Source organism: Bos taurus, chromosome 19, assembly GCF_002263795.3.
Source record: "Bos taurus isolate L1 Dominette 01449 registration number 42190680 breed Hereford chromosome 19, ARS-UCD2.0, whole genome shotgun sequence".
NCBI lineage: Eukaryota > Metazoa > Chordata > Mammalia > Artiodactyla > Bovidae > Bos > Bos taurus.
The window spans coordinates 7,381,270-7,396,863 of record NC_037346.1 but is presented as its reverse complement, the minus strand read 5'-3'; the positions used below and the strand labels follow the sequence as shown (position 1 = coordinate 7,396,863).

The 15,594-nt window shown below is 54.1% G+C and overlaps 1 protein-coding gene across 1 annotated transcript; it reads right to left on the bottom strand.

Annotated features, from left to right (window-relative positions):
* Window positions 1–6,435: 6,435 nt before the first annotated feature.
* Window positions 6,436–8,424, bottom strand: NOG (noggin). The gene has a single exon (XM_002695554.7). The coding sequence runs from the start codon at window positions 7,820–7,822 to the stop codon at window positions 7,124–7,126; it is 699 nt and encodes a 232-aa protein (XP_002695600.1). The 5' UTR covers window positions 7,823–8,424; the 3' UTR covers window positions 6,436–7,123.
* Window positions 8,425–15,594: the final 7,170 nt, after the last annotated feature.

The following is a 15,594-nucleotide window of genomic DNA, read 5'->3' as shown; positions in this document are numbered from 1 at the left end:
AGAAGGGGGATGCTTCATTCTTGCCAGGGAAGCCCTAATGCAGGAGACACAATGTCCCTTTGAAATCAGAGTCCTGGATTTGAGCTTCCACCTGCTGGATATGTGCCCTTGGGCCAGTCTCGTAACCTTTCTGAGCCTCACCTTCCTCATCTGTATAACGGCAGTAAATGCTCCTCCTTTCACAGAGAGGACAAAACAAGCAAGGCGAAGCGCGGGCTGGCAGCATCACTCCGAGTGTCGGGACCTTCTTTGCTCCTTGGCCTCTCTCCCAGCTTTGCCTGTGCTCCTTTCTTCATATCACCCCCAAATGCAAGTCCCTTTGGTGCTATCAGGACCCATCTGTCTGTTGGGGGAAATCCTACTGCTCCCCAAGCCCAGAATGTTTGTTTATCCCTGCCCTCTTTCGTTTGCTCTGTCCTTACGGTTCATTCATTCATTCACTCACTCATCTCGATGATAGACTGAAAGATTCTCCAGGCTTCTCAGATTCCTCCCTCTTCTGGACAAGCCTGGGATCTCCCTGTGTGTGTGTGTGTGTGTGTGTGTGTGTGTGTGCGCGCACGGGTGTGTAGGAGGGGGGTGGGGTGGGAGGAAGTGCTTCCATCTTAGATTCCTTGTCTGTGCCTGGTCCCTTGCAGGCCAGACACATCAGGTCTTTCTGACCTTCCTCTCAGTCCTCACTTCAAATCAGCCACCAAATCCTCTCCAGGCCTCTGGCAAATTATCTTTTCATTCACTGGCATTGCTGTTCCTCAGGTATCAACTCTTAACTGATGTTTTTCTGGACCTTGGCAAGTTCCTCCTTAACGAATTTTCCAAGCTGTTATCCCACTTCCAATCCATCCTGGACACAGGCACCAAACTTAATTTGAAAATGACAGTCTCTTAATTTGAACACACAGTCTCCTGTGTCTGGGGCATACAACACAGAGTTTAGCCGATAGAAAGTGATTATGGTAGATTAAAGACAGCCCCCGATTCTTTGTTATTGTTTCTACTGAGCAGTGATGTTCATGAAATTAAAAGACGCTTACTCCTTGGAAGGAAAGCTATGACCAACCTAGATAGCATATTCAAAAGCAGAGACATTACTTTGCCAACAAAGGTCCATCTAGTCAAGGCTATGGTTTTTCCAGTGGTCATGTATGGATGTGAAAGTTGGACTGTGAAGAAAGCTGAGTGCCGAAGAATTGATGCTTTTGAACTGTGGTGTTGGAGAAGACTCTTGAGAGTCCCTTGGACTGCAAGGAGATCCAACCAGTCCATTCTGAAGGAGATCAGCCCTGGGATTTCTTTGGAAGGAATGATGCTAAAGCTGAAACTCCAGTACTTTGGCCACCTCATGAGAAGAGTTGACTCATTGGAAAAGACTGATGTTGGGAGGGATTGGGGGCAGGAGGAGAAGGGGGCGACAGAGGATGAGATGGCTGGATGGCATCACCAACTTGATGGACGTGAGTCTGAGTGAACTCCTGGAGATGGTGATGGACAGGGAGGCCTGGCGTGCTGCAATTCATGGGCTCACAAAGAGTCGGACACGACTGAGCAACTGAACTGAACTGAACTGATGTCTAATTCCCTTCCCTTGGAATCTGTGCTGGTGTTAGACAACACTTGCTTAACCATAGACTGTGGCAGAAACAAGGTCCTGGGACTTTTGAGACAATTTCATAAGAAGTCTTGCAGCTTCCATTTAGATCTCTTGGAACACCTTCTCTTAGAGCCATGGGCTACCATGTACAAAGTCCAATTATTCTGAAGCCACCAGGCTGTGAGAAAACCCAAGCCACATGGAGAAGTCAGTTGTAGGAGTGTTGCTCAGCAGGCCAGTGGAGCTCCCAGCCCCCAGAGAGGTGAAGCCGTTTGGGAGTGGACCCTCCCGCATTCCGATGACTCCATGAGTGTCAGAGATGAACTGCCCAGCTGAGGCCTTCCCAAAGTCCCGACCCATAGAATCATGAGCAAAATAAAATGGTTGTTCGAAGACTGTCAGTTTTGGTGTAGCTCATTACATATCAGTAATAACCAAAATGGGCTTCCCAGGTGGCACTTGTGGTAAAGAACCTACCCGCCAATGCAAGAGATGCTGGAGACACAGGTTCGGTCCCTGGGTTGGGAAGATCCCCTAGAGAAGGAAATGGCAACATACTCCAATATTCTCTCCTGGGGACTCCCATGTACAGAGGAGCCTGGAAGGCTGCGGGTCATAGGGTTGCAAAGTTGGACACACTGAAGTGACTTAGCATGCACACAATAACCACAACAGCGCTCAAAAACTGCTGAGTGAATAAATAATTCTTTTGCTGCAGGGTGCTAATGGCGTCACTGCCCTACTCAAGAGTGCCTCATGGCTCCCTATTGCCTGAGCAATAGTGTTTTGTGCCCTTAGTTGGCATTCAAGGTTCTTCATCATTAGGTTTCAGCCTGCTTTTCAGACCTTACTGTCTGCTCTCACTTGGGGTGGATCCATCCTACAGTTGAAGTTTGAGCTGTTTCCCATACATGCAGACACTTTTCCAGCAATATGTTTTTGCTTATGCATGCTGCCTTTTCCACCTAAATGCCCTTTCCTCTCATGGCCTCACCTCAGTAGGTCCGCAATCAATTGTCCTTGTGAGTCAGATGCCTCCTCTGGTTGCCCAGGCCAGCAGGGAGCCCACCTCCTCTCTCTGGCCCAGGTTCATCTGCTGATTTGTTTAGCTCCTCTTTCAGCGCATACCCGGTTCTTTCTTACCTCCACTCCTTGTTTTGGGGAGGGAGTGAGTGAGAGAGGTCCTGGCACCTAACAGGGTACACAAAAATGTCCTGTGTGTCATCCCAGGCATGGATCCTTGCAGAGCTTGAGTTGAGCCTGGACAGCTTAACTCAATGCAGGAGTAGGTTCTTTACCATGTAATGTAGCAGGCGGCGTCTTCCAAGCCAGGTGTATGTGTGCTTGGATCAGGGAGGGGTATTCAGAGGAAGTGTAGGCTTTAGCATAAGCTCAGATTTTTGAGCCATCACCGTGCCAGTGACTGTATCACTTTGGGTGAAACGCTTCAACTTTCTGAGCTCCAATTTCCTTATTTGGAAACTAAAGACTTCAGATGAGAATGTGTATAAAGGGCCTAGCTCAGCTCTTGGCACATGGCAAGCCATTAATAACTGTTCGCTGAACAGATGCAATAGGATGGTTGATCACCTTCCTGATGATCAGTTACAATTATGGCAATATTGGACAGAACGCTCTCTCACGCCCCTCCCCCACCAATACATAAAAATTGGGGAGGGGGGAAGAGAACAGTGAAGAGGCGCCATGGAGACCGAGTCACCCTCAGCTAGATTAATCTGTGTGATCTTCAGCAAGACCCCCCTGAGGTCTCAGTCTTCTCATCTGTAAATCGAGGGGTGGGCATTGGAATCTAAGCTCCCCTCCAGCTTGGGCATTCCAAGAGCATTAAAGAAAAAGGATGAATCACCCCTTCAAAATACCAGTATGGGCTGGGCCCTCCGCCTGCTGTCCATGTCCAGCACAGCTAAGAGCTCTTAATGCACAGCCAGCCTCCCCCTGCAGCTGCCACCAAACTTCAAGCCCCTTTCCCAGGAGTCTCAGAAGCAAGACTGATAATGGACCCCTGGCCTTCTCCATCTCAACAGGGAACCAGATCCCATTCCCAGACTCCAGGGGCCAGAGGGCCCTCCCCTAAGGGGGCTGGCTTTCCGTGGACATTTGGCCTCGGTGTGCTTGTGCGTCAAGTGTGGGGGTGCTGGAAGGGGGAAGGAAGGGAAAAAAGGGAAGAGTTGAAAACAGAAGAGGGTTGATCAGAGAATTCGGGCAATCGGGGCAGGAGGACTAGGGTGCTGGGAAACCTTGCCATTCTCTTCCAGGATTTTGAAAAAGTAGAAGTGTCTGCATCAGTAATAGTGATAAATCTCCATTCTGGGGGGGGGGGGGGGCGTGGTCCCTCAGCAGCTGCATAAATTCATAGACACGGGCTGTCAAAGCCTCAGAAGACACCGAGATCAATTTTCCTTCTTACAGGAGGTAGGCAAGAGGTGACCGCAGAGGACAGTTTCTGGCCTCTCTGCCCAGAGCTCTCTACTCCTTTCCGCGTTGATGCTATTATTAGTATTATCAACATTAATAATAATGGAGACGTAACCGGCTGTGCGTTAGTCACAAGGTTCCAGGAGCCAGCACCGCCTTCTCTCTCTTGTGGGGCTGGCTGGGTTCTGCTGGATCTTCTCTGCTGGTCCGGAACCCCTGCGGGTCTGCCCTTTGGTTCTGTCTGTCCAGGGGTCTGTCTATTGCTGGTCACTTCTGCAGCCCGGGTCCTCCTAGCTCCCGCGGACTCCCGCTCTGAAAGCCGAGAAGCTCGCCGGCTGCGAGCGGGTTTTCCAAGTGGGCAGGGGTGGGGAGGAGGGGCAGGCGGGCCTGAGGGCGGAGGGAGGAGGGGGCGTCGCGAGGGGAAGACCTCGCATTGTAATCCAATGACATTGCCAACGTGGGGGCGGGGGCGCTGGCCTCGGCGCGCTCTCCGAGTTTTGGCTGCCCGCCCAGCTGGGAATAACTCTCTTCGCATAATTCGCGTGTTTACCAGGCATGAAAATTCTTGCTTTCGGCTCCCCCCGCCCCGTAAGCCCCCTCCTCTCCCCGCCCGCCCCACCTCCCCCGCCCTGTGCAAGAGAAATTCTGTCTAAAAAAATATTGGCCCGGGGCACAGAAAGTTTTGCATAAATTCATAAGTGATGAATGGCTGATTTTAACATTATTTGGGTATTTGTCAGAACTTAACAAATATACATGGGGACGGCGGTTCATAAACTTAAACATCTCAATATCCCCTTTCTTCTGGAAATAAATTACGTTTGTTTGCCGGGCTTGGAGTCTTAAGGTAGCCGACATTAGGAATATTTTAAAAGCCATCATCCATCGAGCATGTCTCCCAGGCGCCAGGAAGATTAAATGAAAGAATCATAAGATGGAGGTCTTTAACTTTTAATCCTTTTACAATGAAGCCTCAGATAGTCGCGGGGGCAGGGTGCCCTCTCTGGGGGGAATAATGCCGTTATTCCTCTGCTCTCAGTTAATGAATACCCTAACGTCTGTCCCACGGCTGACGGAGGCAGCGCCGGGGAGGGGGTCCGGCTCCCGAGCCAGGCTATTGAAACGAGGAGCCACCGAGGCTGCGTCGGGAGGGAAGAAAGCGCCCGGCTGGAGGGACGGGGCGGGCGGGGCCGGGGGCTCGGCGGCTGCGCCGGGGACCAGCGCAGGTTTGAAATAATTAGCATAGATTCCCCGGGACTCCGGCCTGGGGGGCGGGACGCCGGGAGGGAGGCGCGGGGAGGTGGCCAGGGGGTGGGGAGGGAGCACAGGAGAGCGACTGCGGAGTCCAAGATAAATAAAAGGAGTGCTGAGCGGTGTCAGGAAGCCGGCCCACGTGGAGCGGCGCGGATGGGCGCCACCGCGGGCTGAGGCGCAGGGACGCGCGCGAGTCCCGAGCCGGCCTCGGGACGCTGGCTTCTCGAGGGGTGGGGTGGGGGACATGTTTTGCACGTCCCTTTAAGAGGTCACAGGCCTGTTGCCCACTATGGAACCCACACGCTCAAAGATCTGACTCCGATTTCGCCTCCCTATCCCACCCCCATGTGGAGTAAGTGTCCAGAGGGGGGCAAACCCGGTGCCCAGCTGCAGATCCCCGGGGGTGACGTCTTTTCACCCAAATTCGGACTCCTCTGAGCCCTTCTTAGGTCTCAGAGGAGGGAGGAGGAGGTGAGTGTCAAATCTCCCAGCTATCCCACGTAATTCTGGCCGAGGGCCTGGATTTCGGGGCCTCAGACCTGCAGGACCCTGGAGGCTGTGAGTGTAGATTCCAAGGGATCGCCTCCCCATAGCTTCCGGGAGTGCAAAGGGTTAACGCGGGCGGGTTGCTGGAGGGGTGGGGGGGGGGGAATGTGCGAAGCGGGAGGGGTGGCGGGATCTGGGTGGGCGCGCTCTGATCTCCCTCCTCCACCCCCCCATTCCTCGGGGGTCAAGTTTCAGCGGCACTCCGCCCCCAGGGTAGGTGTGAAAGACACGTGTCCCCATTGTGAAGGGCCTGTCAGGCAGGACAAAGCGGCCGCCCACCCTCCCCCCCCCACCCCCGCCCCTCGGCCCAGCCTGGGGTCAGCTCCAGGGGGCCGGCTGGGTGTCGAGGTCATGATGGGCCCGAGCTTTGGTGACATAGGGAGAAAAGGCTGGGAGACTGGGAGGAGGCCACGTGATGCTCAAGTGAGGAGTTTGAGAATAGCCCCCCCCCCCATGAAAAACTGAGCGGTCACTTCCATCACCCCAGAAGAAGGGATGAGCCCCTTCTCCCAACAGGCAGCGTAAGCACAGCGGCACCCCCTACCCGCCCCTCCCACCCCCAACCCCCCATCAATCACCAACACAGAGAATCGCAGTGTGGAGCGCAGTCGGTTTTAGTGGTTTTCTTTAATCCTGCTCTGCACTTCTTTCTCATTTACTACACGGGATATTATAAAGAATAAATAGCAGATACTCTTAATTTACAATGATTAGTCATTCCATTTGTTCTCTATATTTACAATAACTGTAAAATAACATTGAACTCTATAGCTTCTTCGAGGTCCAAGGAAAACCAAAACACTTTCCGAAGAATGGAAAATAGCTTTTTAAAAGTCCCTCTACAAAAGTTCTCCCCTCTCTTTGTACTTTAAGAAAAAATAACTTTCCCCCCCTCCCCTGCTTCGCCATGCGAAGGGCACTGTAATATAAATAGCAGGTTAACATTATTAGCAACAACCAGAATAAGTCTCTCTTTTCTCTGTTCGTTTTTTCCTTTTGCTTAAAATTTTTTTAAAAATACAGTAGAAGCCGGTAACTTTTAACGTATAATACTGACCTTTTAATAAGTAAATTAAAACTGGGACCGTATATACACACAGATATACATTCCTACACAGTTAAACAGTGCATTACATGAACCAGAAAGCTAGGTCTCTGTAGCAAAAAAAAAAAAATAATAAAATAAAAGTTCATTGAATCCCCTCGCGAGAGGGTGGTGGAACTGGCTGGAGACCGTGCGGGGGGCGTCGGTGGGGATCGATCAAGTGTCCGGGTGCGGGCGGGGGGCCCTGAGTTCTAGCATGAGCACTTGCACTCGGAAATGATGGGGTACTGGATGGGAATCCAGCCGCAGCGCTGGCCCCCGCGCCGCTGACAGCGCCACCGCAGCACCGTGAGGTGCACGGACTTGGACGGCTTGCACACCATGCCCTCGGGCACCGAGCACGAGCGCTTGCTGAAACAGCTGCCCACCTTCACGTAGCGCGGCCAGAAGCGGCTGCCCAGGTCGTTCCACGCGTACAGCACCGGGCAGAAGGTCTGCGACCACAGCCACATCTGTAACTTCCTCCGCAGCTTCTTGCTCAGGCGCTGCTTCTTGCCTGGGGCCAAGCCCTCGGAGAACTCCAGCGCTTTGATCTCGCTCGGCATGGCCCCCGACGGCCGCTGCCGCAGCAGCTGGTCCAGCTCGGCTAGGTCCTCGGCGCCCCCGGCCGCCACCCCGCCCCCGCCCGGCCGGTCCTCGGGGGGCGAGGTGGCCATGAAACCCGGGTCGTAGTGGCCCCCGAGCAGCGAGCGCAGCAGCGTCTCGTTCAGATCCTTCTCCTTGGGGTCAAAGATAGGGTCCGGGTGTTCGATGAGGTCCACCAGGGGCAGGTTGTCGCTGGGAGCCGGGCGGATGTGGAGATAGTGCTGGCCGCCGGCCGGTGCCACCCGCAGCCCCAGGACCACCACCAGGGCGTAGAGGGTGACCCCCAGGCTGGGGCAGCGCTCCATGCCTCCGGCGCGCGCCCGGGGCTGCTGCTTCGTCCCGCGTCCCCGGAGGAGAGCACGCCGAGCCCGCGGCGCCGCCGCGCTCCCCCGTCTCTCCGGAGGCGGCTCACCCGAGGCTGGGCAGGCGCAGGGCCGGCAGCATGAGTCGCCCGCAGAGCCCTTCGCGCGGCGCCGGCTCCCACCCGGGCGGAAAGGAGGCGCGCAAGCGGGCCGCCACTCTCCTCCCGGCTCTACGCGGGCAGGCGGCCGCGGCGGGGCATCCGAAACCACTCCAGGGCGACCGCGGGCGCGGGGGGCGCCGGCTGCTCGCTGCTTTCCCGGGCCGGCGGCGGCGCGGGGCGCGTGGACTGGCCGCTCTCCCCGCCTCCTTCTCCCGCAGCTCGTCGTCCGGCCGCTCGGGGCAGCGCCGCGGCTCGGGCCGGTCCTCGGGGCACTTCCCTCCGCCCGCTCGGGGCTCGGCGGCCGGCTCTGCCCGGCGGACTCCAGCGGCGGCGGCGGCGGCGGCGGCGGCGGCGTCCGCGCACGTTGGCACCGGTTTGTCTGTCTCGCAGGGTCCAAGCCTTTAAATTTCCTGCACTTTCAGCTCCATCACCATGGAAACCACTGACTCTCTCGGCGTTGCCCCCTCCCCCTTCTTCCCCCCAAACAACAACCCCACCCCCCACTTCTCCACCCCCGAGGAGCCGGAGCCGCACAGGCTCCGGGGGAAGCCGCCTGCACTCGCCGCGGAGGCGGCGGCGGCGGCTTCGAAAGCGCCCGGGCTGTGCCCCGCCGGACCCAGATGCCCCGGGAAGCCGACAGCCCGGCTGCCCGCCGGAGCTCACAGGCGGCGGCGGCGGCGGCGGTGGCGCTTGGCAGGTCTCCGCGCAATTTTCTCTCTCCCCCACCACCCACCCCCCTTCTCCTCCTCCGGCAAAATGCACCGCCCCCCTCCTTTCTCCTGGAGCAATGCAACTGGGGCTCTAGGCGCCCCGCCAGGGCCAGTCCCGGGGAAGGCTCGCGGCTGCGCTGGAACCGGGCTGGAGGGTGCAGGGCCGGTTTTGGGGGGTGGTCGAGGCGGGGGTGGGAAGATCCTCACTAGCTGGGTACTCTGCCCCGGGAGGGGAGCTGCGGGGCGGTGCTGGGGGCTCGCTTCTCGGTGTAGTTCGGTGCAAGGAATGTCTCCATGTGCAGGGAGCTTTTTCCCCGGGCGCGTCTCGCCTTCTTCTCTCCCGGGCTCGGTCTAAGTCCCCTCCCCCTCCCCCCAACGCGCGCGCACAGACACACACACTCACACACAGACACACAGACACACACACACAGACACACACACACACACTTTGCGCCGGAGGACTCCAGGAGCCGCAGCGTTGCGCAGCGTGATGCAATTCCTAGGAAGCCTCCGGCCCGTGTGTTCCCCGGGCCCTCAAGGGGGTCCGCTCCTCACCCTCCCCGTCCCCTCGGCCGGGCCCTGCACCCTGAGTGGCCGAGCTGGAGGGGCGCGTCCGGCTTCAGGGGCTCCCCTCGCCCTCCCGGCTCCGCGCGGCCGCGTCTCGGCTCCCTGGGGGCGGCGCGCCCTCTGCCGGCCCTCGGCGAGCCCTGCACCCGGAGCTGGAGGGGGGGCCCGGAGAGGTGGATTTGTTTGCTGTCCACTTGGCCCGACTCGGTTTGTTTCAGTGTCCGCGTCGTTGTGTGGACGTGGACGTGCTGATGTGCGTGTGTGTGCGTGCGCGCTGACGAGTGAGTCTGTTCCGTTCTTTCGAAGAGGAACTGGCGGCAGGGCACCTGAGTCCTGGCAGGGGTCCGCCCTGCTGGGACTGTGTTAACCTCGGACGAGCCACTGTTGTAGCACCGCACACCTTACTTTCTGCGTTAGCGACATAACCACACGACTCTTCCGATCTGCCTTTCCGTGGTTCTGAATAAACCTCCATGATGCCTTCTCTTCCAGAAGTCTGTCTCTTATGGGAGGTGGATATTGAAATGACACTTCTGGTCATTTTTTTCCTTGAATGAGGGGCTGAATCCAAGCTTGAACACTCAAACTCAGGTTCCTTTGAGGGGCTGTGATTGGAGTCTGGAAAAAGCTGGAGAACAGAGACTCGGTGTGGAAGACTCAAGTATTCACAGCGTTCCACGGAGTGGAGTTAGAAGTCTGGTTTTGACAGCCTGAATCACTCCAGTTTCTTTCCCCAAAGACCTGTTTTTTTCCTTTCAACCTGTGCGGCTTCCCTCCCACCCCACCCCACCCCACCCCACCCCACCCCCACCCCCAGGAAATACACAGAAGTTTATCATCTAAGGAAACACACTTTGTTCCGAGGCACAGTATTTCTGGAAAACCCCAGCAATTGGGAGGGATGGCTAGTTTCAGCTGAAAACAGTTCCTTAAACTTTCAGGTCCAGACAGTATCTAGAATTAGACAATCAAGGTACTGCCTACAAGGAAATCTTGCTTTGATGAATACAGGAGATAAAAACAACCAATCGGTTGCGTGAATTGGATTGATTCTGAAATAAGGTGGGACTAGAACCTCGCACACAGTAGGGCTCTTAAACCGCACTCCTTTCTTTTTGATGTGCTTTAGGGGGCTTGGCAGTGGTTTGTTTTCTTAGGAAGATTAAATGTTCCAGAACAGTTCTGCCACTGCTGTGAATTAACTAAGAGAATAATTTTTCAGTAAAGAGTTCAAAAGGTTAAATTCTAGCCCAGCTTTCCCGAGATGGCGGGTTCCTGTTAGTGACGTTCTCTTGTGCTGTCTTCTCTTCCATTGATCTCCTCTCCTTTCCTTCAAATCACCTGTTTTTGTTTGAAAAGCAGCCCAGATCTTTCAGTCCTTTATTTAGATGGGGTAGAATGAAAACAATCCATGTCAGACAATAGATTGGGTGACCTGTTTATAGAATGTCCACCGGGTGAAGACTCTGGAGAGGAAACACAAAGGAGAGAAGGAACTCACAATCAATTGCTACCATCCGAGATGTTTGCAGTCCAGGGAAGGGGGATATGATAAGTGTATGAAGAAAACTTTAGCAGAGTGTGGGAAAAAAAATCTCTAAATTCCCCTAAGAGCATAAGACTAGTGTTTTGCAATCTTTTAAAACACTCATGCCCACTTTTGGTAAATATTGCAATTTCATGCTATCTTCTGAATGTTTGAAATTTTATAGTACATTATGATGATTCCCTGGTGGTTCAGATGGTAAAGAATCTGCCTGCAATGCGGGAGACCCGGGTTCGATCCCGGGTCAGGAAGATCCCCTGGAGAAGGAAATGGCAACCCACTCCAGTATTCTTGCCTGGAGAATTCCATGGACAGAGGAGCCTGGCAGACTACAGTCCATGGGTTCCCAAAGAGTCGGACATGACTGAGCAACTTCACTTTCACTTTCATGATGACCCAAAAGTCGAAACAATTATAAGCTATGGTCTGTTCAAACCACACTTCCTCTTTTTCAATGTGGAGTTCTGAAATGCCCCACTTGGGGCGCCTGCAATCACATCCCCACTCCCTGCCACACTAGCATAGCCCATATACTTAGGTACTGGGTGAATCTGGGCATGCTGTTTATCAGACGCTGCTGCTGCTGCTGCTGCTAAGTCACTTCAGTCGTGTCCGACTCTGTGCGACCCCATAGATGGCAGCCCACCAGGCTCCCCGGTCCCTGAGATTCTCCAAGCAAGAATACTGGAGTGGGTTGCCATTTCCTTCTCCAATGCATGAAAGTGAAAAGTGAAAGTGAAGTTGCTCAGTCGTATCCGACTCTTAGCGACCCCATGGACTGCAGCCCACCAGGCTCATCTGTTCATGGGATTCTCCAGGTGAGAGTACTGGAGTGGGGTGCCATCGCCTTCTCCGCTAAGTACTACTAATACCTTAATAGTGAGCTGAACTTTAGCTGGGCTTGATGAAGAAAAAGGGTATATTTGTCTGAGTAGATTGAGGAGGAGATCTGAGTTTGCATAAAAAAGGGAAGCACACCATATCAGGGACGGCCAAAAGAGCTGGGGTGTGGGGAATGGGACAGTAACTGTCATAAACAGAGAAACTCAGCATAAAGACAACCTTCGCACCAGGTGGATCTCAGTTAGAATTCTGGTCCTGCCACTCACCAGCTGGGCTACCTTCTCAACATGGGCATCTTAACTCCGAACTTCCATTTCCTCCTCTGTGGGACGGGGATCACACACCCCTCTCAGGACTGTGTTCTGTATCCTTTATAGCAATAAAGGAGGCTGTGCTTAGCTCAGTACCCATGGCAGAGTAAACAGTGGATGATAGGCTTCCAACATATATTAGTTCTTCTGGGAACCCCACCGCCCTTGACTGGCCATCTCTGATTTGAGCCAGAGGGCCTTGAAGGGCCTGTGCTTCTGTTGCAATCACCCCCAGCACTGTCGGGCCTGCCTTCTGTCCACTCAGCATGTGCAGCTGAGCTGTTCTCCGTGGCTCCTGGCCTTCAGGAGCTTAGGGGGCGGGGAGCTAGGATTTCTTGCGGGGGACTCAACAGCTGACCCATTTCCATGGCTCTATTTAAGAAGGAGCTTGCCAAGGGGGACAAAGTGGATATGTTTATTTAAAAAGAAGCTGTGAGTGGTGGGGAGATTAGCCGAAGGAGGGATGGTTATCAGTTTGCTGATCACATCCTGGGGTGGGAAGGGGAGCAGGTGAACATTAGTGGGATTGGCCAGGGCCCTGGGCCTTGGCAGCCTATGTGGGAAGAGTCTCGTCAACAGAGTGACTGCAGGTCCATTCTTGGAGATCTGCTTCCCAAGATTCTATCCCTGTCAAGTGCTCTGATCAAGGGAGACTGAGGCAGCCTTCTGAACAATGGCTTTGGCAACTCCAGGTCAAGGCAGCAGGACCCCGAGGACACTGAACTTATGCGTCTTTTCTTATTTTCAGCTGATTCGCAAAAAAAATTCAATAACCTTGTTTTATTCTATTTTTTGGCCCTGGAAGCGTAGCCCCGATGAAGCTGTGGGTGACATGCAGAGGATGTGGGGCTTGACTTTGGAAAACCAGCCACCTGCCAGCTCTGTGACCCTGGGTGAGTCACTGCACCTCTCTGAGGCCCCGTGACACAGAGGGGTCAAGGGACAGGAGGCACCGCAGAGGACAAGGCGTGTCAACAACCCTCTTTTAGGCCCCGCATCATCCCAGGCACAAAATTTCTCACTCTGATTCTGATTGTCTTTTCGGTCCCCTACATGTTGAATTTTATGGGCTTACTCTTAGTGAGACCCCAGATGGCATCTTTGGGCTTGACCCAACTGAGCAAAATGAAGACAAGTCAGCCACAAGGCTTGTAGGGTGGGAGATTGGTGGGCACCAGGTAGACTGCAGGAGGCCGGGGGAACCCTGGCCAGTTCAGGACCCACAACCAGGGTGGGGGCCAGTGCAGCTTGGCCATGCAGTCTAATATTTTGAGCGTGATTATTTCGGTGATGAGATGCTGGCGACAGCAGAGGAGTTCTCAGCAGCATAGGAAGGGGGGAGGGGTGGGAGGCGAGAAAGAGGAGATGAGGAGGGGAAGGGGACTCCAGATTGTGGGCTGCGGGGGGCGGGGCGGGGGCGCCGGAGAACGGATAAATAGATGGACAGTGCGTTTGCAGAGAGAGAGGCAAAGCTAAAGCAAAGGCCGAGGGAGGCAGCGAGAGGTCGCTGGGCCCTGACGGAGCCTCCCTTCCCAGCCTGGCTCCCGTGCCCCCGCCCCGCCCGGCTCGGCTGGGGAAGGGGAGCGCCTCTGGAGCCCGGTGGTTCATTCATCTCCTGATAAACTGTTTATCTGAGTTTTAACGAGGGCGCCTCTCTCCCAGCCCTGGAGACAGCAGCCTCCTCGTGTTTAGCCTGCACTGGCGTGGGGGGCCTGGGGCGGGCGGGGGAGACGCCGCGGCCTCGGCCCGGCTCGCGCTGGGTCTGCCTCGGCCTTTGGCTTTGCAGGGCTGGGGTCTGGGCCTCTCTGGACTCGAGGCTTTTATCTGGACAGGAAATCTTGTTTTATCGTTTCTCTCGGTTCACTGTGTTGTGTGCTCACACACGCACACACGCACGCACACACACATTCCCTCTCTAAATACACACACACATACACAAATACCTTTAAAAATCAAACACCACTTGGTTCTGAGGTGTGGACTTCTACCATAGGCGACCCAAAATTTCAAAAGGGAAATGAATGGAATGCCACCCCTACAGCAGGGGCAGCACAGGAAAGGATTCTCCAAAGTGAAGGAGGGAAATGCTGTTCTGTGAAAAGGCAACTGTCACCCATAACAGAAGCTAAAACCCCAGTTGTTCTAGAACTTGCTTCCCTCTTGCCATTATTCTCCCTTAAGAATCCACACGAGTGCACACTTTAGAGACACTGATACATCTGCTGAGGCGTGCACCTCCCCCATCACAACACACACAGACAGTGCACGCAGACAGACCAGGGTGCACATCCATGCGCGTGCACATCCATGCGCGCGCACACGCACACCACGCATGCTCCCCATCGCCCCCACCCCCCACCCCCGCCGGCCCTCCTTTGCTCCCCAGGCTGTAAGGGTTCCTGGAGACAGTCCCTCTTAGCCACCTACCATGAGGAATTTACACACAGCCCTCCCCCATCAGACACACAAGCACCCATCTCAGTTTAAGCTCACATCTCCCCCACATCCTCTCATCCTGCTGCCTCGATAGATGTTTATTGAGATAATATGGTCTAGCCTCCCTTATCCCCTCAAAGACTCAAGATAACAAGGAGACAGGAACTCAATGGAGTGAAAAATACAGTGAAAACCACTGCTATGTGAGTAGGGTGATTCACAGGTTCCAGCCACTGTTTCTGCCTAAACGCAGAAGTCTCACATCTCTGAATTTTTTCCTAGCCCTTACCTCTGTCTCCTCACCAGCCAAGCATCCATGCAGACTTGGAATGATTTGCTATGACTACCTGCTATCATCCAGGTCTTATTTCTCCATGTAGTCACCAGGCAGGTACCCTGATTGCGGATACTTTCAAAGACCGTTGGGAAAATAAAGAAAAATAAATGCGAGATTACAAGTCAGGATGTCAAGTGCCATGATGAAGCACAGAAATGTTGTAGTGCGGGTGGAGGATCCAAAAAAACCTTTTAGGAAATCTAATGTCCAGTGACCAAAGGGCCACTCCTCAGGCTGAGTGAGGAGGGGGCATGGGCTGGATGACACTTGGGGCAGTGTGAGGAGGGAACACGGTCCAAATTCTGTAACAAGCTGACCAGGGCAAGTGCTGGGGTTTGAGGACTAATGGCTGGAAGACTGGGGGCTTATCATGGGCCATCAAGGGTCTCAAGCAGTTTAAAAATCCAATTTGAACTTATACTTGAGTTTAGAAATACTTGAAAGAATATGGCGATCATTTTTTGCTAAGTCTTTTCAGTCGTGTCTGACTCTTTGCAACCCCATGGACTGTAGCCCACTAGGCTCCTCTGTCCTTGGGATTCTCCAGGCAAGAATACTGGAGTGGGTTGCCATGCCCTTCTCCAGGGGATCTTCCTGACCCAGAGATTGAACCCAGGTCTCCTGTAGCTGCTGCATTGCAGGTAGATTCTTTACAGCTGAGCCACCAGGGAAGCCCTATGGTGATCTTAGGCCCTCAATATTTTAAGACAGATTCTATTGAAAACAAAAACAAAACTTTATTCTGATCAAAGTCTAGACTGGTTCAGCCCTAGAATCCTTGTTTTTATTCTCTATGAAGGGATTATGTGAAGGGGAAAATCTCTAAAATATAACTCATTAATTGTAATGATTACCTCTGAAGAG

Coding starts and splice junctions, on each gene's coding strand:
- NOG (XM_002695554.7), bottom strand. CDS start 7,822: ATGGAGCGCTGCCCCAGCCTGGGGGTCACCCTCTACGCCCTGGTGGTG.